At 45.1% G+C, this 27,855-nt stretch overlaps 1 protein-coding gene and 1 pseudogene across 1 annotated transcript in view; both read right to left on the bottom strand.

Moving 5' to 3' along the window:
- Window positions 1-2,540: 2,540 nt before the first annotated feature.
- LOC121846340 lies at window positions 2,541-11,829 on the bottom strand (annotated as a pseudogene).
- Window positions 11,830-16,132: 4,303 nt separating this feature from the next.
- Window positions 16,133-27,855, bottom strand: part of gak (cyclin G associated kinase) — a 63,707-nt gene continuing 51,984 nt past the window's right edge. The window contains 16 exon segments of the mRNA XM_042321256.1: window positions 16,133-18,095; window positions 18,319-18,495; window positions 18,789-18,940; window positions 19,070-19,105; window positions 19,108-19,311; window positions 19,422-19,508; window positions 19,611-19,739; window positions 19,821-19,834; window positions 19,894-19,957; window positions 20,087-20,196; window positions 20,240-20,534; window positions 20,869-21,033; window positions 21,173-21,366; window positions 22,012-22,091; window positions 22,567-22,684; window positions 22,823-23,017. Of these exon segments, the coding sequence (XP_042177190.1) occupies window positions 17,994-18,095; window positions 18,319-18,495; window positions 18,789-18,940; window positions 19,070-19,105; window positions 19,108-19,311; window positions 19,422-19,508; window positions 19,611-19,739; window positions 19,821-19,834; window positions 19,894-19,957; window positions 20,087-20,196; window positions 20,240-20,534; window positions 20,869-21,033; window positions 21,173-21,366; window positions 22,012-22,091; window positions 22,567-22,684; window positions 22,823-23,017 (2,122 nt within the window). The 3' untranslated portion in view covers window positions 16,133-17,993.

Here is a 27,855-nt window from a genome sequence, read left to right as displayed (position 1 = left end):
AACCCAGACGAGAGGAACCTGATGGGTTATCAGAAAAGTACCTAGAATATTCCCAGCGTGTTCCGTTACACATGCTATGTCTAAGAATGTCACTGGGAACAAGTCTGGTGTTGAGGAGGACGTCAGCGATCCCACGAAATTCAATCTGTCCCAGACATTTATAGGGGATCCTGATTTCACTAAACCTCCTGAGTTGACCTCTCCTTTGAAAAGCCCAAGAGGTGAGCGAGTTCGTAGGACCGCTGAAGGAAGAGAGGGTTCCCTTCAGTTGACACTTTGTTTTTGGAAGCAGCAGCTGATTACGGAATAGTAAAGATGTTTCCCTCTCCCCTCTTTTTGCTGAGATATGTCCAGAGGAGTTGGATGAAGTTTGTGTGGGTTACTTTGACAGAGATGGTGTTCTAATGAGGAAATGGCGTTCTCGCGCCACTTCTGGGAAAGACGATTGGCTCGGTGTATCTCAAAATTGTCGTTCCAGTTACGCTTCGACATGAGATACTGAGGTATTTGGGGAACTTCTTCTGGTCTGAAACAGGATGTTGTTGCTTACTGTAAATCCTGTCGTATTTGGCAGCGGATGGGTAAACCGAAACAAGCTGTACCGGTTGCATCTTTACAGCCTATTCCTGCTTTTGACGAACCTTTCGACAGGGCTTTGGTGGACTGTGTTGGTCCTTTGCCCAAAGCCAATAGTTGTAACCACTTAACCATAATGTGTGCTGCCACTCATTCGCCTGAGGCTATTCCACTGAGGATAATCTCGGCTAACAGTATTTTTTTAAGGCCCCGGTGAAACGATGCTCAACGTTTGGACTTCTGCAGGTGCGCGGGGGTGGGGGGCAAGGTTTGAATTTCATGTCAAAGGTCTTCCAGCAAATGCTACAACAGTTGGGTTTAACCCACAGCCCCTCTAGTGCCTTCCACCAAGAGTATCAAGGTGCTCTTGAGAGATTTCATCAGACTTTGAAGTCTATGTTGAGAGCTTTACTGAGCAAGCCTGTCCAACAAAAATATAGGATATATTTGTCGTCTTAAAGGGGAAGGTGTTACAGGCTTAGTTTTTTTTTTCATTTATGTTTTGAGGTTGGACTTTAGCGCCTATAGCTCATTAGCGCCTATAGCTCATTAGCGCCTATAGCTCATTAGCGCCTATAGCTCATTAGCGCCTATAGCTCATTAGCGCCTATAGCTCATTAGCGCCTATAGCTCATTAGCGCCTATAGCTCATTAGCGCCTATAGCTCATTAGCGCCTATAGCTCATTAGCGCCTATAGCTCATTAGCGCCTATAGCTCATTAGCGCCTATAGCTCATTAGCGCCTATAGCTCATTAGCGCCTATAGCTCATTAGCGCCTATAGCTCATTAGCGCCTATAGCTCATTAGCGCCTATAGCTCATTAGCGCCTATAGCTCATTAGCGCCTATAGCTCATTAGCGCCTATAGCTCATTAGCGCCTATAGCTCATTAGCGCCTATAGCTCATTAGCGCATATAGCTCATTAGCGCATATAGCTCATTAGCGCATATAGCTCATTAGCGCATATAGCTCATTAGCGCATATAGCTCATTAGCGCATATAGCTCATTAGCGCATATAGCTCATTAGCGCATATAGCTCATTAGCGCATATAGCTCATTAGCGCATATAGCTCATTAGCGCATATAGCTCATTAGCGCATATAGCTCATTAGCGCATATAGCTCATTAGCGCATATAGCTCATTAGCGCATATAGCTCATTAGCGCATATAGCTCATTAGCGCATATAGCTCATTAGCGCATATAGCTCATTAGCGCATATAGCTCATTAGCGCATATAGCTCATTAGCGCATATAGCTCATTAGCGCATATAGCTCATTAGCGCACAACGATTGGTGTCACCTCGTTAGTCAGTATGGGTTACACTTGTGCTGGTTTCCATCTCGTTAGTGGGAAGGTGTTTGACCTGTGCTGGCCAAGGTGCTATTTAAGTGTGGCTGGTCCAGTTCTTCAGTTGTCTTGATAGATGTGGAGGGTTAACCTTTAGTTGGCTCTCCCTAGTTGATTTCTAGAAAAACATTCCTTAGTCTGGAGCACAACAAAATCACCTTTTAAGTTTGCTTCCTGTCTTTATGTGGGTTTTTTTCTTTTGTTTACTACCTCTTCTTGGGCAAATTTAGTGGGTGTCTTTTAGGTCCTGGTTGTTGTTGCTCGTCAACTTTCTGTGGACACCCCCATGAGTGTCTTTCAGAACCCCTCATAAAACCCCACCCGTTTGGTTGATTGTCAGTGACTGTTCGAGCGACATTATTTGCGTTTCTAGCTGGGGAACGTAACAAACGTATGAAACTGTATGTCATTTGGCTTTAACAAAATGTATTTGCACGTCTTTAACGTCGGAGAACAAAAATGAATCCCGCAAAAAAACGTATTAAAACCAAAATAGAATGAAGCCGCCTTAAAAATGAGTTGTATAGTATAACTGCTTTGTTTGATGGAGGAAGGGCTCATTGTAATTTCTGGAATAGAATAAATGAACAAGGTGTATCAGAGGTGTATGAGTTACCCTGTGTCGAGCTGGGCGATGCAGAGAGGAGTAATCCTCCTCCTGCCGTCCGCGGTCCTCGTCTCAACCTGTTTCTTCAACAGGTTCTAGGAGAAGAAAACAAATATCCATGGTAAGAGACCATTAAAACATGTGCAAGACCACAGAATGCATGACAACATAATACCAACTCATCTCAACTGACTTCTCAACTCTTATGTCCATTTGTCTTGTTAACAAATGAGAGCTGTTCTCATATTTTACAGTTCCTTCAGTCTCCCCCACACGTTTTATTCCTTCAGTTATATCGGATCTGGGCCTGTATTTACAAAGCAGAAGTGCTGATCTAGGATCATTAAAATCAAGAAGGACAAAAGTGATCCTAGATCTTGTGCCAGGTGTATCAAGTGCCTAAAAGCAGGAGTGCTGATTTAGGATCAGTTTATCCTTTTAGATCACGATGAATACGACTATAAGGACAGATTATATAAACGTCTGAGAAGTTTAAAAAGGGACAGTTCAGCATGAAATTTGATACATGCTAAGAGGGAGATTGATTTACATGGGAAATGTATCTGCAAATGTTGCTAAGCCTTGTCCATAGACAGCTTTCAAAGTAAGGAAACTAATATCTAAATATATGTCAAATTACTGGAATATCTCTAATGAATACAGGATATCTGCATTTCAGGGAGAGCAAGTCTGTCGAGACAATGCATGGACAAAGGTGACAAAACAAAATGAAGACAGAACTAGGGTTGCAAATTTCCATTTTTTCCCCCAGAAATTTCAATTGCAGGATTTCTCAGATTTCCTCGTAATTCCAGGAATCTTACAACCAGGATTTCTTTAAAACTGGTTTTGGGAATGTTTCCGGAACATTCTAACCCTAAACAGAACCATACAGGGAGCTGTGGGTCAATGTTATACATTGGTGTTAATGGTTGACATCAATATGTTTATTGATGTCCTACATGCGTATCATTTCATTACATCCCCTCAATGAAGCCAATGGACTCAAAATGTAGGGATATGACAAAAAATACAATAAATGTCATTGCAAATGAAAAACAGTGGAGAGAACCGAACACCTGCAACATGGAGAACTAAGTGACAGCTATATTGGGCTGAGCATGTGTGCCTGACTCATATTATTGGACCGACCGGAACCATACGGTTCTGGCTCGGATATTTTCTTTTCACGTTCATGTTCCGTTCCAGCAACTACGTAAGATGCCGAACCAAGCTGAAAAGGGCTGGCCTGGTTATGCTTGGCTGGGCCAGGCTTTATAGTGTTAATCAGGACTTGGCTGGGCCAGGCTTTATAGTGTTAATCAGACTTGGCTGGGCCAGGCTTTATAGTGTTAATCAGACTTGGCTGGGCCAGGCTTTATAGTGTTAATCAAACTGTAGTGCTGTACTGGTCCTGCTCTGAGGTGCATTGTTGCCGTGCAGAGTAGGGTGAAGATGCCCCTACACGCTGATCTAGGGTCCATTTAGCAGATTCCCCACTAATGGGTAAGGTTAGGATTGGGGAGGGTAAGCTGATCCTAGATCTGTACTTATCAGGGTTGGGGTCAATTCCATTTAAATTCCAGTCAGTTCCAAAAGTACCTTGTTAAAAGCATTGAACAGAATTGTAATTTCAGTCTACTATTTGAATTTTCTCAAATTGACCCAAACCCTCATACCGGCCTGTCCTACCGTGTGGATGTCACCCCTGCCCTAGATGCTGATCTTGGGTCAGTTTTGCAGATTCCCCACTAACAGTTAGGATTGTGGGAGCTGATCCAAGATCTGTACCTAGGGGAAACTAGCTGGCCCATCCTACCTTGCGGATGTCCTCCAGGGACTCTCCGTTGACGACGCTGGTGAGTTTGTGGGCCTGGGCCTCGTGGGTCATCCTGTGGTTGGCCTGCTCCGCACGCTGCCTCTCCTGCTGGTACTTGAGCATCTCCGGGTTCTCGATGATGGTGGTGGAGAGTTGGGCCTCGGTGGTGATGGCCAGGCTCTTACCATAGATGTTCTGGTGGATGGCGTTCTGGATGGAGGAGTGTTAGCTAGCTAGAAGATCATCTCATAGTCCACTAGACAAATGTCTTATAGATCTGGGGGGAATTTCTTGAAAGCTAACGTGACGGCCCAGTGCCACAGCAGGGGAGAAAAAGTATATGTGAACTGAAATTTTCTAAACTAAGCACTTTGCTGTTCTACAGGTGTTCTGGGTTGTTGTGAGACATATAATTGCCACCTTCGCTGTAAAGCTTTCGGGGGAAACTTTATATTTACAGAGAATGTACAGAAAGAGGGAATTGAAGTCGTGGTATTGACCCCAACACTGGTTGGGTCACGTCAAAGGACATTAGCAGTTGACTGACCTTCTCGTCCTCGTTGAGGGGGTCCCCGAGCTCGTCCTGAGAGAAGTTGAGGTATGCCACTGTACCGTCCATGGAGCACACCAAGATACCTAGCCCATTCAGGGTCCTAAGTGGAGCAGGGAGCAAAACGTCACCACACACTGTAACTAACAGCGTTCCCACCCGTTTCTCCATACACTTTGAAGAAAACTAATATCATCAAACCCAGGCTAAGAAACAGACTGGCCCGCCGGCTAAGAAACAGACTGGCCAGCCGGCTAAGAAACAGACTGGCCAGCCGGCTAAGAAACAGACTGGCCAGCCGGCTAAGAAACAGACTGGCCCGCCGGCTAAGAAACAGACTAAGAAACAGACTGGCCCGCCGGCTAAGAAACAGACTGGCCAGCCGGCTAAGAAACAGAGCCACTAAGAAACAGACTGCTAAGAAACAGACTGGCCCGCCGGCTAAGAAACAGACTGGCCAGCCGGCTAAGAAACAGAACAGACTGGCCACGAAACAGACTGGCCAGCCGGCTAAGAAACAGACTGGCACGAAACAGACCGGCTAAGAAACAGACTGGCCAGCCGGCTAAGAAACAGACTGGCCAGCCGGCTAAGAAACAGACTGGCCCGCCGGCTAAGAAACAGACTGGCCCGCCGGCTAAGAAACAGACTGGCACGCCGGCTAAGAAACAGACTGGCCCGCCGGCTAAGAAACAGACTGGCACGCCGGCTAAGAAACAGACTGGCACGCCGGCTAAGAAACAGACTGGCACGCCGGCTAAGAAACAGACTATCAGTCTCTAAAGACATGTATTATATGTCAAAGTAGATGAACTCAGTGAGGGTGGGGGAGGGGGTACTCTCACCATGAGATGTCCATGATGGATTTATCGAACAGGTCGTGGATGACCACTAGAGGGCGCTTCAGAGAGGTCAGCTGAAAACAGAGAGGTAACAGCCCACACACAAAACAGAGTTGGTACAGTTCATTAAAATAGATCTGTCAAATATGTTGTTGGGGATTCTACAGAGACATTCACATGTACACATACTGCTGTCGAGACACATTGATGGAGGGTGGGTCTCACTATCCGTCTAAAATGTGTGAATAGATTAGATGCAATTAAAACAATCAATAAAACGAAAACAAGAAAACTGATCTGTTTTGCTAGTGGATATGTCCGTTTGAATGAGGTATGAAGGATAAACATCTGACAAATCCTGTACACAGACCAGGCACCCTAGTGTCCAGTCTGGAGCGTGAAGTCACAAGCGTAGCAACCTAGCTCTACCAAAAGCCCTGGTTTGCTCTAGAAAGCCTACGTAAATTCTGATCGCAAGAACGGCCAAACCAAATAAATGTAGGGACCCTGGTTCTAGGCTCTAAAAGGAATAGATTCTGATCAAGTTCGATCCCCACATTAATTATTTTAAAGTTCGCTACGAATCAAGATATTTAATTAAATAGCGATCTATTCTGACTACTACATTTGTCATCATACAAGGACCACACACTGACACAGACCAATCACGTGCCAGCAGGCTACGAGGAGGCTCCCGGTTGATGAAAATGACTACATCGACCATGATCCTTGCACTTCAAATTCAACTACTTCATGCGCCATCGGGAGTTTTCCGTAGGAATACGTGGATGACATCAAAGCTATCACCATCTACTGGTTGTAATGTCTCTGACATAGAACGACGGTTCTTACCCAAACGGAGAGGGAGCGGTCTTTGCTTCCCACAGCACAGCAGCAGTAGGGACAGCTTGGCTTGGGAGAACTCCCATTCCTTTGTTTCTTTTTGAAGATTTTGGGGTTGAATTTCTGAGAGAGAGAGGAGAGAGGTGATTGGGAGCCTGAGGGATAAGTGATTCTAGAGCTGAAATGCCATCCCAGTTGTGTCCTCTCTAAGCTTATGTCAGCGCCTGCAAGCTTGTGGAAGGATCTTTCCTCCAAACGTGTTTAATAATAGCGTGTTGCTGTGACAACACACTTTGGAAAGTGTTTTGCACATAAAGCAATATTACTCAGATTCCTAGTCAATATCCACTATCACCATTACAAGAATAAGTGTGTTCACCAGAAAGCCTTAACATGTAAGTTCTCGTGGCAATGTACAAAAATACAAATCAATACTATGTTGTAAGGGATTCCAGGTGGAGTCCAAAAGAAAGAATCCATTAATGTTATTCAGAGTCCACAGAAGAGGACTGGTCACTCCTCTGAGCCTGGTTCCTCTCTAGGTTTCTGCCTCAGGCCACTCCTCTGAGCCTGGTTCCTCTCTAGGTTTTGCCTCTGTCACTCCTCAGGCTCAGGTTTCTGCCTCAGGCCACTCCTCTGAGCCTGGTTCCTCTCTAGGTTTCTGCCTCTGGCCACTCCTCTGAGCCTGGTTCCTCTAGGTTTCTGCCTCTGGCCACTCCTCTGAGCCTGGTTCCTCTAGGTTTCTGCCTCTGGCCACTCCTCTGAGCCTGGTTCCTCTCTAGGTTTCTGCCTCTGGCCACTCCCCTGATGCCTGGTTCCTCTCTAGGTTTCTGCCTCTGGCCACTCCCCTATGCCTGGTTCCTCTCTAGGTTTCTGCCTCTGGCCACTCCTCTGAGCCTGGTTCCTCTAGGTTTCTGCCTCTAGCCACTCCCCTATGCCTGGTTCCTCTCTAGGTTTCTGCCTCTGGCCACTCCTCTAAGCCTGGTTCCTCTCTAGGTTTCTGCCTCTGGCCACTCCCCTATGCCTGGTTCCTCTCTAGGTTTCTGCCTCTGGCCACTCCCCTATGCCTGGTTCCTCTCTAGGTTTCTGCCTCTGGCCACTCCTCTGAGCCTGGTTCCTCTCTAGGTTTCTGCCTCTGGCCACTCCTCTGAGCCTGGTTCCTCTCTAGGTTTCTGCCTCTGGCCACTCCTCTGAGCCTGGTTCCTCTCTAGGTTTCTGCCTCTGGCCACTCCTCTGATGCCTGGTTCCTCTCTAGGTTTCTGCCTCTGGCCACTCCTCTGAGCCTGGTTCCTCTCTAGGTTTCTGCCTCTGGTCACCCCTCTCAGCCTGGTTCCTCTGTAGGTTTCCTCAGGCCACTCCATCTGAGCCTTTTTCCTAGCCACTGTTTCTGCGTCTGGCTTGTTATTTGGGGTTTTAAGGTAGGTTTTAAGCTGGATATCTGTAAAGCCTTTGTGACAAGTGCTAATGTAAAAAGAATGTAATAAAATACATTTGATTGATTGATCACGGGCCTCACCACAACAGTGACAGCCTTGCGGTGGCCCACAAAGTCCATGTTGGTCTTCCAGCCGGCCCCTCTCAATGATCTGAGCGGTGGGCCCTGAGTTGTTCATAGCCTGGGCCTAGGTTTCTGCACCAGGTACTGTCCGTCAGCCTGAGACCAGCTGAGGCGCAGCATTGAGTGGTCCCCCACACTGGTCAACAACACAGTTATTTGGAGCAAAGAACAGGGAGTTAGTGGTCAATGCACTTTGGGACAAGAAATGACAAACATCAATCCTGAGAAAATACATTTGGTCTCCTCAATAGGAACTAAATAGTGAAGCAAACGGGCCGAAAAGTGACACCTGATTTTGTCTAATAGTATAAAAATAATAACAACAATAAGGTGGGTGCTTACATTTGTGCTATTTCACACATGTACAAGTGTGTAATATACATGCGTGGATTTGACATTTGTTTTATGTATATCCCACTGGTCCACACCGAGACAACCTCGGAAAGTGAGACAACCTCGGAAAGTGAGACAACCAGAAAGTGAGACAACCTCTGAAAGTGAGACAACCTCAATAGGAAAGTGAGACAACCTCGGAAAGTGAGACAACCTGATTTTGTCTAAAGTGAGACAACCTGGGTGAAAGTGAGACAACCTGTACAAGTGAGACAACCTCGGAAAGTGAGACAACCTCGGAAAGTGAGACAACCTCGGAAAGTGAGACAACCTCGGAAAGTGAGACAACCTCGGAAAGTGAGACAACCTCGGAAAGTGAGACAACCTCGGAAAGTGAGACAACCTCGGAAAGTGAGACAACCTCGGAAAGTGAGACAACCTCGGAAAGTGAGACAACCTCGAAAGTGAGACAACCTCGGAAAGTGAGACAACCTCGGAAAGTGAGACAACCTCGGAAAGTGAGACAACCTCGGAAAGTGAGACAACCTCGGAAAGTGAGACAACCTCGGAAAGTGAAACCTCAGGGACGAGCCAATATTGACGGCGACCGTTATGTTGACAGTCGTGCGCCTATCTCATTTTTTGTTTCAAAACATTTGTCGTTGCAAAGTGATTTGCTAAAGTTGGCACTGATGAATACTCCCCAATTGTGTTGTGTGGAGGGTTGTCAGCTTGGCAGAGTGGAGCTCACCTCGTTGAAGGGCTTGGTGATGTTGGTCTCCTGCTGCCAGTCCATGGTCCTCCACACCTTCAGGCTGTGGTCGTCAGCCTGGGAGGCGATGTACTTCCCTACAGGGTCCCACGTCAGCCCCTTCACCAGGCCTGTGTGTCCCTTCAGCGACGCCACTATCTCTGGGGGGAAGATGAACAAGGTTGTGTGAGAAATAACAAATACAACAACAACAAAAAAAACAGTGGTTCTCGTTTGGCACCTGGGAATTTACGAGCATTCCAGATCACAATGGTGTTGTCCACACTGCAGGAGGCTAACCACACGTCGTGAGGGGACCAAGCCACATCCATGACATCTGAAAACACAGACGGGATGTGCCCAAAGGCAAACGACTGTCAATGTAATGTAGAGCATTGTCTGAGCTGTGAGCAGTCCATCTTTCCATAGAGCAGACAGCTTACCCCCTGTGTGGTTTCTCAGTATGGTCACACAACGCCACTGCTCCACGTTGGCCAATTTACTGCTCGACCCAAAGACAGTACTAGGTCCAATGAAGCTGTTCAAGTAAACACAGAAAATCACTTACATCAGGGGTGTCAAACTCATTCCACGGAGGGCCTAGTGACGGCTCTTTTTTTTTCTTTCTCCCCTTCCTTACTAATAAGTGACCATAATTCATTAAGTACAAGGGAGGAGCGAAAACCCGCAGACACCCGGCTCTCTCTGGGAATGAGTTTGATGTGTGTGACTTACATGGTGAGTTGCAATGGCACAATATTACAGGAAAATATCAACCAAACACAGCATGTGATTAGGTGGGTGTGTGTTACATACGCAGCTCTCTTCCACACCATGACCAACTTGTCATCACCTCCAGAGGCCAGGTAAAGCCCGGTGTTTGACCAGCGGACACAGTTCACACAGGCTAGAAAAAGGAAATCAACACAGGAGCTGTTTTAGGTGAAACCTCACCCCCAGAGAACCTCTTGTATGCTGTTTTTTTGTCAGGTTAAAAACACGTCGGAATATGGTTTGTCTCTACTGTCAGTCAGATCTGAGCAGCAGACATATGGTTTGTCTCTATTGTCAGTCAGATCTGAGCAGCAGACATATGGTTTGTCTCTATTGTCAGTCAGATCTGAGCAGCAGACATATGGTATGTCTCTATTGTCAGTCAGATCTGAGCAGCAGACATATGGTTTGTCTCTACTGTCAGTCAGATCTGAGCAGCAGACATATGGTTTGTCTCTATTGTCAGTCAGATCTGAGCAGCAGACATATGGTTTGTCTCTATTGTCAGTCAGATCTGAGCAGCAGACATATGGTTTGTCTCTATTGTCAGTCAGATCTGAGCAGCAGACATATGGTTTGTCTCTATTGTCAGTCAGATCTGAGCAACAGACATATGGTTTGTCTCTACTGTCAGTCAGATCTGAGCAGCAGACACCAAACATCAGTGAGAGAAGATTTACCTAAGTGATTGTCCATCTGGCAGAGCATCTTGGGGATGTTCACGTTCTTCTCGTCCTCCTCTCGGAGCACTGGAGCCATATTCCATATGACAACCTTCCCGGAGTCCTCGCCTACAACACATAGCACACAAACACAACTCAGTACCATTGAACTGATCTCCTTATTAAAGTGTAAAACAATGGTGCATAGTGTATTGATTATTATTGTATGCTTGAGAAAATGGTCAAACTGTACATTACGCTTGTACTGTTTAGTGTGGTGTGTTGTTTAAATGTAACCCGAACAGTTATACCGTTATTAGGCTTAGTAATGAAGAACCTTACCCTGGCCACCCGTGGCAAACTTTGTTCCATCGGGATGGATGTCAACAGAAAATATTGGTTTCCCTGAGAAGCAGACGTGATTTAAATTGTATTAACAAGCATGTCATCATGCTGTAGATAGCTAAAAATGCTTGTGTTTTCATTACGCAGATTCTGTTGCACGTTGAAAAGTGTCTGGAATAAAGGATTTCTGTTACAAAACGTAACAACAGAATCCGTGTAATAAAATACAACCCAGCTGTAGACACGGTCTAAAATGAATACTGCAGCCTGCATTGGGTGTTTTGCAACAACTGCTATCTACTTACTGCTTTGTGGAATATGCTTACGTGCTAACCTTTAACAAATAAAAACAGATGGCTAACTAGCTAACATTAGCGTCTTAGCTCATGGCTCATTCAAGAGAGCGTTGTGCCTTTTCCTTTGTAGCTATAGTTTATAAAGGAATGAGTAACGTCAGCTTGCTTAACCCTCTCTTCCCCAACACAACAACAGAAGCACAACTTGTCTTGGGTCAAGATTCGGTCAACTATTATTATTCATTCCAGAACAACCGCGATTCAAATGCTTACCATTGTGACTGACCCAACTTGGTTTCAATAGCTTCATTTCAAGTGCGTTGGTTTTGAATTAAAATATGTTGACCTAATCGTGATTTCTCTCCGTCTCTTGCGTTTAGTTAGATATCCTTGAATCTGAAGTACCCCTTCTTTTTGTGTCAAAGTCCGTCCGTTACTTTAATTGAACTCCATTTCTCTTGCTACCCTCTGGCACATCTCGCATTCTCCCCAATCTCCAAGCAGAAACAGTTCAGCGTCTCTTCGGCAACACTAAAAAAAAAAGTACTTCCGGGTCACGCACATTTTCTAAATAAAAGTTTCCCACGTAATAGTAGAAAAGTGTCCTAAACATGATGTATGTATCTAAACATTAACAATGCTTCATATTTAACTGACATTCGCATTACATTTGGGTTTTAAAACATATTCCAAAGCAAATTACTTCATTTACAATTCATTACATAAAACACGATTATTCTAGTGCTAGATCAGTAGGGTCTGTAGAATATTACTAAAAACACAAATCATCACAGAAATCATTTTGGGTTGAATTTTCCTTTAAGCTCCAGCCATTTCTCAATGTGCTCCATCTTATATTATTTATCTTATATAAATGTAATATTTTTTTTTTTAAAGATCATCCCATTTCCCGCAGGAGGCCTTTTGGTAGGCCATCATTGTAAATACGAATTTGTTCTTATCTGACCTGCCTAGTACAAGGGATCAGAAGTCTAGAGGCTTACTACATTTTAACCTCTTATTTAAAAACCCAGAAGAAATTAAATCAATGGCTACAGAGGGACTTATCTTTAAAAGGTAGAGTCCTAATAACCAAGGCTGAAGGTATCTATAGACTAATATATGGTGCTCTATCTTTATATCTTGACAGTAAAATAAGCAAGGAGATAGACCAGATGCTTTTCAACTCTCTGTGGAGAAACCGTACCCATTACATTAGGAAAACTGTTGTAATGAACACTTACGAGAATGGTGGACTGAATTTTCTGGACTTTACTACTTTAAATAATACTTTTAAGATCAATTGATAAAACAATTCCTAAGAAGACCCACTTCTATCTGGAATTTTATTCCATTCCAGCATGTCTTCTCTACTTTTGGTGGCCTTAACTTCATGTTGTTTTGCAATTATAATATTGACAAAGTTCCAGTGAAACTTTCTGCTTTTCATCGGCAGGTTTTCTTGTCATGGTGCTTAATTTATAAACACAATTTTTCTCCACACAGATATTATATATGGAATAATCGGGATATATTGTATAAAAATACCTCTTTGTTTTTAGAATATTGGTTCGAAATAATATCCTATTGGTGAGCCTATTGGTAAATGCAGAGGGTCTTTTACTCAGTCATAAATAATTCTTATCACTTTACAAGGTCCCTGTAACACCTAAAGATTTTGCAATTGTTTTAGATGCCATTCCCTCAGGTGTTGCTATGTTATTCAGGAACATGTCAAGACCTGACCCTCAGAGCCTACCTTCTATTGACCCTGTTGACTCATCAGTAGGAAAGATTTGTTTCTCTTTTGGTCCATTCAACAACAGAGCGATACGATCCTTGTTTCAGCAGGATGTTGTATCTATACCTTATGTCATGCCTTATTGGAATGGATTTATTGATAATATCTGTTGGAAAAAAGTTTGGATGTTGCCACACACATACCTACTTGTTAACAAAATTAAGGAAGTTTCCTTTAAAATGATTCATAAATATTATCCTGCCAACCAATATATGAAGAAGTTTAAGGAAAACATCAACTCAAATGGCTCCTTTTGTAATGACCACCCAGAAACAGTGTTGCATATTTTTTGCCATTGTATGCATGTAAGAAAACTGTGGCAAGACATCAGTAGGTTTATAATTGAACACATTTATGAAGATTTTACACTATTGTGGAGAGATGTACTGTTTGGATTCTTTACATACAATAGAAATAAGCTGAAACATTTTTATGTAATTCATTTCATTATTCTTTTGGCCAAATTTCATATACACAAATGTAAATTTACAAACAGAAATCCACATTTTCGTACCCTACAAAAATAAATTGAACTGTATTTTCAGACGGTTAAATGCTCTACTAACAAAAAATCTGTTAGAATTGTAAGTATATGCATGTCCCTTAAGGTCCTTATGTAATTGTAATGTGATATTGTAGCCCCCCCCTAGCTCTTGTCCATTGTTTGTAATCTATGTATGCTTGTGTTCCCTCGTGTGCTTTATGTGTTGATTTGTTAATAAAATAAAAAAATTAAATAAAATCTGACCTGCCTAGTTAAATAAAGGTTTAATTAAAAAATACAGCAGTCATTCTCTTTTTTTCAGATGTAGTTATAATTTTGTAACATCATTTTTAAATTGTGTACTTTGCAAAGCTACAATTTTTTATTTATTTTATGTCATATGCATAGCGTTTTACGGCAGACTTTTATTTTAACGCCAAACCATAAAACCGAGACGGTAATGCTGCTGTCGTGATGCTGATAAGAAACAGACACACAAAAAAAAGCAGCGGCAGCAACAAAGGAAGTGTTCCACCTTTCCAGTAGATCGACTGGAAACATGTCCCGCAAGGCGTCAATTCCGCAGATTCATCCCACTAGATGTGCTTTTCATTACTAATTTGAAAAGAGAAAGATACTGCCTTTTGTGAAATAGCACATACAGATTAAGACCGTAATATGGAAAAGGAAAGTAGCGCAAAAGGAAATAACTAGCTAATAGCTTTCCCAAGTAACTAGTGTAAAATATTGTAAAGGTGTGCCGCGCGGTCTTTTATTTTGAAAAACCATGGCAAACGTCTTCGTCTGGCAAACCAAACAAAGGGTCTGTCTGTTGAACCTCTTAACTAATTAAAGTGTCACTTATTTTCTTTATATGATCGGAATATAACCACGGAAATTATAAATTTAAAATAAGTGACTCGAGAGGTTTTTCAGCTGTTGCACTTTGTATGGGTAGATGTATAGCCTATGGCTATGTAAGCCCAGCGAATTTGTAAGGAAGCAAGCTACTAACTAGACGGCTAGGTATTGATTGGCAAGAGCCTTCTATTTACAGTTAACTAACGGTCTATATTATACACATTTTTGTTTATGGTGTATGTGTACTACCTAGGTTAATATTAGACTGTTTTAGGAAGTAGGCTATGTTAAGAATTGTAGCAGCTGTGGACAATGATGTTTACCCACTACGCATCTTCGATAGTTATCATGGATTATCTGAGACATAATCAGTTGCCTAGGTCTAGTATTATCAAGGCTATAACTAACATGATAATAATCGATACTATACATTCAATTAGATTTCATTGTTTCTGCAAGGAATGGGCCAATTGATAAATGACAAGTGTGTGCCGTAGGCCATAGGTTTTCAAACTCTGGTACTGCTGGGGATCTGCACATTTTTATTTTCTAGGGAAAAAAATGTAAATATCACTAGCCGCAACAGAATACCTTCGTGGTTACCATTTTTATGTTTCTGTGTGCAATATGAAGGAAGTTAGAGGTAGTTTCACGAGGCAATGCTAACTGTAGCTGTTTCTGGGTCACCCCACTCTGGGGAAGAAGATAAAAATGGCTTCATTCCCAAAATCTCGAACTATCCCTTTGATATGAATGAAATTATTACTTTACTGTCAACTATAATTCACCAGATGATAGGACAGTACCTGATTTTCCTGGGAATTCACAGACAATAATGCAAGACAATAATTTTTCATGATTGTGTTTTAATGGTCATAAATGTCATTCCAGAAACAGGGGAAGAAAAAAAATATTGGAAATATAAACAGTTTGTCAGCAGGAAGGAACCTCAGTTTTAGAATGGTGGTGGTCCAGAGTCCATGTGGAATTAAATGTACGGCCTAACATATGGGTTGTGTTTACTACCTGGATATGTTAACAAATTGGGAAGGTTTGATGGTTCATCTATCACACTGGTCAGTTGCATTCAGCAGCTGATACTTGTAATCAGAAAAAAAGGGAGATTTTCTTTACTTGTCTTCCTCATGGGTAAAGATTTTCACTGAGTCAACATTCTCTCAAAATCGGTGCACAGTTTACTTGAATATTATGCAGTATATTCAATGTCAATCATTCTGTAATGCCAACATGTGACTAATAATAGTAGAGAAGCTCAATGGTTTGCAATAAATGGGGATGATGAGATGTATTTTTCTATAAAAGGCTCACAGCACTATCTGAATGTATAATCAATATCCCTCTTAGTCTGCATTAAAAGGACAAACATGATAAGCAAAACCATTTAAAGGCTTTACAACCATTAGTAAAATGGCCATTCATTTTGTAACAATTATTTTCACAACTTGTCTCAAGAATACTCCATGGTAATCAAAACCACATTTCTTTCACTGCAATGTTTTCAAACCCCATCATAATATTGTCACCTTGTGAAATACCTTGATCTTTGAAAACTCTTCAGTTAATATCACTGGCCAGCTCTTCACATAACATGAACCCTTTCTCATCCATCTCCTCATCGAGACACGATCAATACCATCCACTTCAGTCTTTTCATACCTCTGATCAAAACCTTTTTATTTCTGTACTGAAATCTACATTCATATTTTAATTTGGTTGAGTAGGCTTTCTTTTTCCTTATAGTGTACTGATACTGTCAAAATGATGTCTATTCAAAATGGCAGACTTACAATCAAGTATCCCCTTATCGGCTGCATTTACACAGGCAGCCCAATTCTGATCTTTATCCACTAATTGGTCTTATGACCAATCAGATCGGCTCCTTTGCAAATAATTGGACAAAATATCTGAATTGGATTGACTGTGTAAACACAGCCATAGTGTTACTGGAATCACAAAAAATAAGGTTTCAATAGGTGGGGAATGAACAGAGTCAACGATCCCAGTCATGGGATGGGTGGCAGGTAGCCTAGCAGTTAAGAGAGTTGGGCCAGTAACTGGAAAGTTGCTGGTTTGAATCCCAGAGACGAATAAGTGAGAGAAAAAAACTGGTCGGGCCAGTAACTGGAAAGTTGCTGGTTTGAATCCCAGAGACTGTCGATGTGCCCTAGAGCAACCCTAACCCTAAGTTAGGCAACCCTAACCCTAAGTGCTCATGTAAATTGCTCTGGATAAGAGCTAAATAACTCAAATGTAGAAATAGGGAGGGGGGGAAAAAAACAAAGTTACACAGAAGGAAGCAAGACTAAAACAGAAGCTACATATACCCAACAAAGACCATATAAAAACACATTCACGTTAAGACGCTTCGGAATGATTTCAGCTCGGCAAAACAACTGTCATGAGACCACCTATAAATGCCCATTCCCTCCATCGCATTAAAGACATTCAATTCATATATTATTTTTTATTTATTAAGTTCTGCAATTAAATGTCATGGATACTTATGATACCCCACAACAATAAGAAAATAGGTGTTTTAAATTGGTCCATGAGGTAAAATGTAAAAAAAAAAAAAAAAAAAGAATTACACAAAAAGCTTCAGGTCATTTTAAGGTAAAGAGAAAACAACTATGGAACACAAAATGGAGGGTTGCAATGAAAACTCCCTGTAAACCTTTTGTGTAATAAGTGGAATAAACACAAGACCATTGGAAAAGAAAGGCATGATGATCTACTGGTAGAGAGAGCGAGGTGGTGAGCTACCATCCTTAAACAACACACACCTCTGTGTGTTTCGGCATCTCGCTATCTACTACCGAAAGAACCACATCATTGAGAAAATATTTACACTTAAGTGAGGACTATCATTGACAGAGAAAACAAAAAAGACCAAACATATTGCACAATTCCACATGGCAAAAAGCAACCAGATGAAATCCCTATATTCTCTATTTGTCTCCTTTGTTGCCGGAGGGGGGGGCAGTTATGAGCAAGCGTAATTTTTTTTGCCATCCGCAGAGCAAGGCGCTTACGGTAGAGGGCTTGTGGTGGAAGGAGGAGTCTGTTAGTGGGAGAATGGTTCTGTCAAGAAGCAACAACAGCATGAACTCTTGGTCTCTCGGAAAGAGAGAACGCTGCAGAAAGGTCTGTCCAAGGAGTGTAAAGGAATAGAGCCGTGTCCACAGCAACAAAGTCTACGGGGTCCAGTGGCCATACAGTCCCCACATTTCCGAATGGATGGAGCCTGGTTGGTGACCATCTGGTCTTCTCAGTGATTGTCTCTGTCGTCATATCCATCCCTCCCATCTTCCACGCTTTTGAACCACTAGTCTTCCACCCATGCCACCCTTTGCATGTGGTGGCAGTGTTTTTTAAATGGCCGATGATGTTGAACTGCAGATGAGAAATAAAGTAAGGTGCCTTTTCTCAACTGCAGGAGAGTTGGCAGACCTCTCTAAGGTGTGTGTGTGGGGGGCCGCAACCCTGAAGGACCCAATATGGGCCCCATCCAGTAAGTCTTAGAAGAGGGCTTTGCTGCCTTGGTTCTCAAACTCGGACCAGGCGTCGTTGAGCTCCATGAAGATCAGTGTAGCGTAATCTTCGTAGGGCTTTCCGGCGGCCTGCAAGGAATGAGTTTCAAGTGCGGTTAGTGTTCACAGATCAAGAATTTGACATTGCTTTCAAGCCCACAATACTAAACTTTAATCCCAGCCATTCATCGACAGCAATCAGCCTTACACAACGAGCATGCATTCGCCACAGGGTGAGTTGTGGCAATTGTGACTAACCGATAGACCTATTTAATTGTGTGCAACAACAACAAAAAAATCACATTGACGTTACCTTATCAGGGTGCACCACCAGCGCAGCTTTCCTGTAGTACCTCTTAACCTGGTCTGGAGTGACTAGGTCTGCAATGTTTACGGGCTTCCAGCGCGTCTCGCCCTCCCACAGGACTGTATGAAGTGTGGAGAGGAGGGCCCGGATGTTTCGCTCCTTCCCCTCAATCCAATCCAGGATCTTGGTTGGAACAAGGATCACAAACCAGAATCCCTCAGAACAGGTTCAAAGATTTTTTTTTAATCGACTAGAAATATACACGCATAGAATTAACTCTCTCTCTCGGTGTAGAGATACATACACCATGGGACAGTTTCCCAGACGAACACTGAGCCTATTCCTGGGGTGTATTCATTAGTGCACTCTGTAGCAAAGCACTTTGAAATTGAAAACTTGTTCAATCCTGGCCAAGGCAATCTGTGTCCAAGAAGGAAGCGCTTCTGTATATTTGGGAGGGGGCATGCTGGTGCTACCTGCAGTTTGAGGGGGTCCATGTTCCTTGAGAGCTCCTGTTTCCTCATCTCTGCGATGGTCCTGGGTCCACTCTTGTCTGATAGCTTGGAGGCAAAACCCTGAGTGGAGAGCAGGTCTTCAAAGTCGTCCTCTTTGACTTTGGGTTTTGGACCTGGAACATATAGTCACAGAGCAAAGATCCTCAATTAGAAGGGGAAAGAAAGAACGGAGACTGGGTTTTCTACACAGAGGCTGTCACTAATTAGACATGCTCAGATAGTGAGGTGATTGGTTGTCTCACCAAATCCTGGGCCCCTGACGCCTCTCTCCTCTCGGCCCCGATCACACTGAAGTTAAGGTTGTAGTTGGGTTTGGCTGGCTGGGGCGGCTGGGCTTTGGGGGCAGCAGCACTGGGGGCCATCCAGGGCTTGCTTTGGCCAGCGGAGGGCCGGCCAGTCTGCTGCCACGACTGCGCAGCAGTCTTGGTGGAGGCCCCACTCTTCGGGTTGAAGCCTGGGCCTGAGAAACTGCCACTGGAGGAACCTGGAAATAAAAGACTTATATACATGAGATAACTCATTTACAGACCATGGATAGTAAAGCCCACTGTCTAAGTGTAACATGGTACCAGGAGTCACTGGGGTCTGTTTTACCTGACAGCGTAGGACCCAGTTTTCCCAAGTCTGCAAACGGGTCAAAGCTCTGAGACTTTGCTTTGGAGAAGGAAGACACTCCAGGAGCTGGAATTCCAAGAGGAAAAAAAAAAAAAACTCAGTTCATATCTGCTAGAGTTGTTATGGTGTTAAATTCTAGATTTAACAGCCCCAGTACCTACGACCTACCTGGGAAGGCTGGCTTATGGGAGGAGGCGGCGGCCATGCTCCCACTCGATGCCCAGCTGTCCCACCCTCCAAGCAGGTCTGGTTGGCTTGCGGACGAAGTCATCTTAGGGGGATTGTTGGTCAGCTTGTCTGTCGAGAGAGAACATTGAATGCATGGAAGTGGACATGGGAGTTGTAGTTATTTTCTTATAGATGTTACTGGTGTCTTACTGAGGTTGAAAAGGCTGGAGTTGGAGGTGGGCGGGGGTTAGTGTTGGTGTCGGAGCTCAGCAGGTCCCCAAACAGGTCGGGTCCGGTCTGATTGGATGAAGATCCCATCCCGAACAGGTCAAACAGGTCATTTATTGCTGTGGGACAAAAATAACCAGAAATGTGTGTCAGAGGGGATCGACTGCATGAAAACGACACAAATAGTAATATGTTACCACTTCTACTGACACCAAGGCAGAAAGGGGACACATAGATAAGACGCTTACGTTTGGGGGTGGCCGAGTCTGGCGGTGCAGCGGGGTTACTGAAGAAGAGGTCCTCTTGGGCACCTCCGTCCCCAATCAGGTTGTTGGAGCAGCCCTGCTGAGCGTTGCTGCTGGGCGTGGGGGCAAACAGGTCGTTGAGAAGGTCACTGTTACTAGACGAGGCCTTCATGCCGCCTGCTGTCGTGGAGGGTTGTGGGGGCGGTGGAGCTGAGGTCGGAGGTGAGACCCAGCAGGTCAGCCGTGTCGCTGGGCCCCGGGGACTCCTGGGGTGTGGCGGCAGCCTGGAACCCAGCGTTGAACAGGGACTCACTAGGCTCCCTGGAGAGGGGGGGTTCGCCGGCCAGGCCGGAGTTGGACTCCTCGTCCACAGAGGCGTCACTGAGCTCGTCCTGGTCGTCAATGGTGCCTCCCAGGCTGTCCGAAGCGTCCGCTCCATGTCCACTCCCATCTATGTGACAGAGACTCGTCAATAAAGGCTTAGGGCAGGAGAATTATAATCTAGACCCGGAACCTTCCACTGCGGATTGTCATTCTCCTCATATCAAGGAGTGATTTAGACATGGGAGACCAGGTGGTCACAAATAATTATCAGGTAGAACAGAAAACCGGCAGTACTCCAGACCCAGATTTGACCCCTGGTTTAGGGCAATTGCAGCTTTCAAGTATTTTCAATACAATCAACCAGCTAACATGCAGTTGGCCCTTTGCAAAGGAAATCAAAAATAACCATTTTTAGCAATAGTTTATGCACTAGGAAGTGTGCTCGTCGACAGGAGACATACCATCCCAATCCAGAGTCTGGAAGAAGTTGTTGGCGTTGGTATCAGTGCTCTGGTGAGATTCTGCCTCCATGGTGGAGCTATCAGGAGTCTGTTCCAACGGAGACGACGCGGTGTCGTAGAAAGAACCGGAGAAAGAGCCCGGTTGTCGGGGAAGCTCTGGTTTGCCTGTGGGAGAGGGAGGGAAGGAGTGGGACAGAACATGACTTAGGTACCTCGAGGGCCACATCGGGACTTTGAAATTCAACAGAGAGCTACACAGATTCATTTTTTTTTTTTGGACTGACAAGACAGCCGTGAAACCCACCAAACTTGGTGAGGATCTCCTGCTGCTCGTCCCGGCTGGAGAAAAGGATCTTTGGGTTGAGGCCCTTTGTGGCAAAGTTGTCCCAGGGTGGAGTCTTGTTGCTCGGCCTGTCGCAGGGATCCACCTCCATATCCAGATGGACCTGGAAGAGGTCCGGGTACTTCTCCTGGATGTCAGTGGCGTCCAGGTCATACCTGTCGGAGGAAGACCGACAACGACGGACAGTTATCTCGTCAATGTAACAAATGCGACAGCTTGCTCAGGTTGGAGGTAGTTAGCTGCGTTCAACTGCAACCTTTCTACAGGAGTGTGAACTCATACCCCCCCCTCATCAATTTAAAACAAATGGACCGGTGTGAGCAACAATGTGGAAACCCTCCTCCAGTCATGCTTGCACCAATGCAATGCTTTCAAATGCATGAGGGGAGTGAAGGAGCGCACACTACTGGAGAAGGGCAGAGAACTCAGGCAGCGTTTGTAGATAAGAGGTCAAGTCCGTTAAGAGGTCAAGTCAATTAGAGGTCAAGTCCGTTAAGAGGTCAAGTCAATTAGAGGTCAAGTCAATTAGAGGTCAAGTCAATTAGAGGTCAAGTCAATTAGAGGTCAAGTCAATTAGAGGTCAAGTCAATTAGAGGTCAAGTCAATTAGAGGTCAAGTCAATTAGAGGTCAAGTCAATTAGAGGTCAAGTCAATTAGAGGTCAAGTCAATTAGAGGTCAAGTCAATTAAGAGGTCAAGTCAATTGATTTAAAAAAAAAGTGTCCTGGGCTATCGTCACACACACATGCACCTGCCTGGACTGAGGATAGTGGCTTAGAGTCTATGGACGGTGGTACCTACTTTGCAAACTTGACCGTGGTGGCGTTCTGGGGCACAAACCCTGTGTGAAACTGAATCTGGAACATCTTCATGGAAGCCATCTAGTCAACACACACACACACAGCAAGACACCCACGTGACTTCATAGAAGCAGAGAAACACCCCTTTGGTCGGGTTCCAGGCTTGACTACATGGCAGACGCGTGTCAGATCTCACAACACCTGGACAGGCGTTTATAACATATCAGCTAACTGCGTCGTATGATAAAGCAATCTGATGCTTGATGGCGCAGTCCAGGATGTGGCACACCGTTGTTCGATGCAATACAACGTCTGTAATGGTAGTCAGCCTGGAACGCAACGGTTTATCCCTGGAACAACTCAAGTACAACAGCCCTCATTGGATAAGTTTGTTTCAATACATAATTTTTTTAAAGTCTGATTAGGGCTGATCATTTAACTATGATGTATGGATGCATGTCCCTAGGACTGTCACTGAATTTAACCGAATTGCAAACAAACTTCACCGAATGCAAACTAACTCTGGGGGTCCGTCCCTGACTGCTGTGGCTCCTACCTTGGCCTGAAGGCGGCCCCCCAGGGTTGAGCGGGCATGGAAGATGACCACCAGCACATCCCCCTGCACCGTCACGTTCAAGGGGATCTCAGCCCGTCCGTCCTCCAGCTTAAAGTCCCTGCAGAGAGAAGGGGGGCGAGAGAGAGAGAAATGTCTATAACACACTACGGAGCCTGGGTCAAAAGTAGTGCACTAAATTGGGAATAGGGTGTCATTTGGGACCAAAGCAAATTAAGTCCTGCATCATGTGACCTACTTCATCTTGTCGTACTCCCCAGAGGTGGTGGCCACGCGCTCGTCTCCCACGTAAACCTCGCAGAAGGGCCGGCAGCCACTCTTCTGCTTGTTGAAGAGAGGCACAGGCGTCATGGTGATGGAGCGGATGAGGATGGGTCTGCTGTGCGGGGTGATGGGCTCGTCAGCCATCATGTCACACATGTACTCCATGTACCTGCACCGAGGGCCAATCAACAGCAGCGTGTCAACAGGAGCCAATCAAACAATCCTTCACCAGCCCGACGACCAATCAAAAGCGTGCACTCGTCTGCACTGAACATCTCAACACATTTGAACCCTGAACTGGGCGTCACAGAACCTTGATTCAAGTTCACAGTCAGTAAAATAAAAAGTAGCCTTGTTTGAGTCAGAACGGCCCATAGGGCAGGAGACAATGTTCTGTAAAGCATCCACATACCTAGGTTCAGTTTGCTCCTAGCAGAACTGGTCTGGGTTCAGTTTGCTCCTAGCAGAACTGGGCTGGGTTCAGTTTGCTCCTAGCAGAACTGGTCTGGGTTCAGTTTGCTCCTAGCAGAACTGGTCTGGGTTCAGTTTGCTCCTAGCAGAACTGGGCTGGGTTCAGTTTGCTCCTAGCAGAACTGGTCTGGGTTCAGTTTGCTCCTAGCAGAACTGGTCTGGGTTCAGTTTGCTCCTAGCAGAACTGGGCTAGGTTCAGTTTGCTCCTAGCAGAACTGGGCTAGGTTCAGTTTGCTCCTAGCAGAACTGGTCTGGGTTCAGTTTGCTCCTAGCAGAACTGGTCTGGGTTCAGTTTGCTCCTAGCAGAACTGGGCTGGGTTCAGTTTGCTCCTAGCAGAACTGGGCTAGGTTCAGTTTGCTCCTAGCAGAACTGGGCTAGGTTCAGTTTGCTCCTAGCAGAACTGGGCTAGGTTCAGTTTGCTCCTAGCAGAACTGGGCTAGGTTCAGTTTGCTCCTAGCAGAACTGGGCTAGGTTCAGTTTGCTCCTAGCAGAACTGGGCTAGGTTCAGTTTGCTCCTAGCAGAACTGGGCTAGGTTCAGTTTGCTCCTGGCAGAACTGGGCTAGGTTCAGTTTGCTCCTGGAAGAACTGGGCTAGGTTCAGTTTGCTCCTGGAAGAACTGGGCTAGGTTCAGTTTGCTCCTGGCAGAACTGGGCTAGGTTCAGTTTGCTCCTGGCAGAACTGGGCTAGGTTCAGTTTGCTCCTGGCAGAACTGGGCTAGGTGAAGTGAAAGTCTTCAAATCAAATCAAATCAAATTTTATTTGTCACATACACATGGTTAGCAGATGTTAATGCGAGTGTAGCGAAATGCTTGTGCTTCTAGTTCCGACAATGCAGTAATAACGAGCAAGTAATCTAACTAACAATTCCAAAAAAAACTACTGTCATACACCGTGTAAGGGGATAAAGAATATGTACATAAGGATATATGAATGAGTGATGGTACAGAGCAGCATAGGCAAGATACAGTAGATGATATCGAGTACAGTATATACATATGAGATAAGTATGTAAACCAAGTGGCATAGTTAAAGTGGCTAGTGATACATGTATTATATAAGGATGCAGTCGATGATATAGAGTACAGTATCAACGTATGCATATGAGATGAACAATGTAGGGTAAGTAACATTATATAAGGTAGCATTGTTTAAAGTGGCTAGTGATATATTTACATCATTTCCCATCGATTCCCATGATTAAAGTGGCTGGAGTAGAGTCAGTGTCATTGACAGTGTGTTGGCAGTAGCCACTCAATGTTAGTGGTGGCTGTTTAACAGTCTGATGGCCTTGAGATAGAAGCTGTTTTTCAGTCTCTCGGTCCTAGCTTTGATGCACCTGTACTGACCTCGCCTTCTGGATGGCAGCGGGGTGAACAGGCAGTGGCTCGGGTGGTTGATGTCCTTGATGATCTTTATGGCCTTCCTGTAGCATCGGGTGGTGTAGGTGTCCTGGAGGGCAGGTAGTTTGCCCCGGTGATGCGTTGTGCAGACCTCACTACCCTCTGGAGAGCCTTACGGTTGAGGGCGGTGCAGTTGCCATACCAGGCGGTGATACAGCCCGCCAGGATGCTCTCGATTGTGCATCTGTAGAAGTTTGTGAGTGCTTTTGGTGACAAGCCGAATTTCTTCAGCCTCCTGAGGTTGAAGAGGCGCTGCTGCGCCTTCCTCACGATGCTGTCTGTGTGAGTGGACCAATTCAGTTTGTCTGTGATGTGTATGCCGAGGAACTTAAAACTTGCTACCCTCTCCACTACTGTTCCATCGATGTGGATGGGGGTGTTCCCTCTGCTGTTTCCTGAAGTCCACAATCATCTCCTTAGTTTTGTTGACGTTGAGTGTGAGGTTATTTTCCTGACACCACACTCCGAGGGCCCTCACCTCCTCCCTGTAGGCCGTCTCGTCGTTGTTGGTAATCAAGCCTACCACTGTTGTGTCGTCCGCAAACTTGATGATTGAGTTGGAGGCGTGCATGGCCACGCAGTCGTGGGTGAACAGGGAGTACAGGAGAGGGCTCAGAACGCACCCTTGTGGGGCCCCAGTGTTGAGGATCAGCGGGGAGGAGATGTTGTTGCCTACCCTCACCACCTGGGGGCGGCCCGTCAGGAAGTCTAGTACCCAGTTGCACAGGGCGGGGTCGAGACCCAGGGTCTCGAGCTTGATGACGAGCTTGGAGGGTACTATGGTGTTGAATGCCGAGCTGTAGTCGATGAACAGCATTCTCACATAGGTATTCCTCTTGTCCAGATGGGTTAGGGCAGTGTGCAGTGTGGTTGAGATTGCATCGTCTGTGGACCTATTTGGGCGGTAAGCAAATTGGAGTGGGTCAAGGGTGTCAGGTAGGGTGGAGGTGATATGGTCCTTGACTAGTCTCTCAAAGCACTTCATGATGACGGATGTGAGTGCTACGGGGCGGTAGTCGTTTAGCTCAGTTACCTTAGCTTTCTTGGGAACAGGAACAATGGTGGCCCTCTTGAAGCATGTGGGAACAGCAGACTGGTATAGGGATTGATTGAATATGTCCGTAAACACACCGGCCAGCTGGTCTGCGCATGCTCTGAGGGCGCGGCTGGGGATGCCGTCTGGGCCTGCAGCCTTGCGAGGGTTAACACGTTTAAATGTCTTACTCACTTCGGCTGCAGTGAAGGAGAGACCGCATGTTTCCGTTGCAGGCCGTGTCAGTGGCACTGTATTGTCCTCAAAGCGGGCAAAAAGTTATTTAGTCTGCCTGGGAGCAAGACATCCTGGTCCGTGACTGGGCTGGGTTTCTTCCTGTAGTCCGTGATTGACTGTAGACCCTGCCACATACCTCTTGTGTCTGAGCAGTTGAATTGAGATTCTACTTTGTCTCTGTACTGGCGCTTAGCTTGTTTGATAGCCTTGCGGAGGGAATAGCTGCACTGTTTGTATTCAGCCATGTTACCAGACACCTTGCCCTGATTAAAAGCAGTGGTTCGTGCCTTCAGTTTCACACGAATGCTGCCATCAATCCACGGTTTCTGGTTAGGGAATGTTTTAATCGTTGCTATGGGAACGACATCTTCAACGCACGTTCTAATGAACTCGCACACCGTATCAGCGTATTCGTCAATGTTGTTGTCTGACGCAATACTGAAACATCTCCCAGTCCACGTGATGGAAGCAGTCTTGGAGTGTGGAGTCAGCTTGGTCGGACCAGCGTTGGACAGACCTCAGCGTGGGAGCTTCTTGTTTTAGTTTCTGTCTGTAGGCAGGGATCAACAAAATGGAGTCGTGGTCAGCTTTTCCGAAAGGGGGCGGGGCAGGGCCTTATATGCGTCGCGGAAGTTAGAGTAACAATGATCCAGGGTCTTTCCACCCCTGGTTGCGCAATCGATATGCTGATAAAATTTAGGGAGTCTTGTTTTCAGATTAGCCTTGTTAAAATCCCCAGCTACAATGAATGCAGCCTCCGGATAAATCGTTTCCAGTTTGCAGAGAGTTAAATAAAGTTCGTTCAGAGCCATCGATGTGTCTGCTTGGGGGGGATATATACGGCTGTGATTATAATCGAAGAGAATTCTCTTGGTAGATAATGCGGTCTACATTTGATTGTGAGGAATTCTAAATCAGGTGAACAGAAGGATTTGAGTTCCTGTATGTTTCTTTCATCACACCATGTCACGTTGGCCATAAGACATACGCCCCCGCCCCTCTTCTTACCAGAAAGATGTTTGTTTCTGTCGGCGCGATGCGTGGAGAAACCCGCTGGCTGCACCGCTACGGATTGCGTCTCTCCAGTTAGCCATGTTTCCGTGAAGCAGAGAACGTTACAGTCTCTGATGTCCCTCTGGAATGCTACCCTTGCTCGGATTTCATCAACCTTGTTGTCAAGAGACTGGACATTGGCAAGAAGAATGCTAGGGAGTGGTGCACGGTGTGCCCGTCTCCGGAGTCTGACCAGAAGACCGCTTCGTTTCCCTCTTTTTCTGAGTCGTTTTTTTTTTCTTTTTCGCTGCATGTGATCCACTCGGTTACACTGGTTGTAAGGCAGAACACAGGATCCGCGTCGCGAAAAACATATTCTTGGTCGTACTGATGGTGAGTTGACGCTGATCTTATATTCAGTAGTTCTTGTCGGCTGTATGTAAAGAAACCTAAGATGACCTGGGGTACTAGTGTAAGAAATAACACGTAAAAAAACAAAAAACTGCATAGTTTCCTAGGAACGCGAAGCGAGGCGGCCATCTCTGTCGGGCGCCGGAAGTAGTAGTCTTGTGTTTACACCACTGCTACTCTCTGTGATTATCTATGCATAGACACTTTAATAACTCTACCTACATGTACATATTACCTCAATTACCTCGACTAACCGGCATTGGTACCCCCTGTATATAGTCTTAACTACATAGTTGGTTATGGGCTTGTAAGTAAGTATTTCACTAAGGTCTATAGACCTGTTGTATTCGGCGCATGTGACAAATAAAATTGGATTTGTCTCTCATACTCCCTTAAAGAGCTTTGCTTAGAAAACAAGAAAGAAGCGGAAATATTACTGTTGTTTGTCTCTCTTGAGCCG

This window comes from Oncorhynchus tshawytscha, linkage group LG04, assembly GCF_018296145.1.
Source record: "Oncorhynchus tshawytscha isolate Ot180627B linkage group LG04, Otsh_v2.0, whole genome shotgun sequence".
NCBI classification, from domain to species: Eukaryota; Metazoa; Chordata; class Actinopteri; order Salmoniformes; family Salmonidae; genus Oncorhynchus; species Oncorhynchus tshawytscha.
The sequence above is the reverse complement of the archived record's forward strand: the minus strand, read 5'-3'. Positions and strand labels throughout refer to the sequence as shown.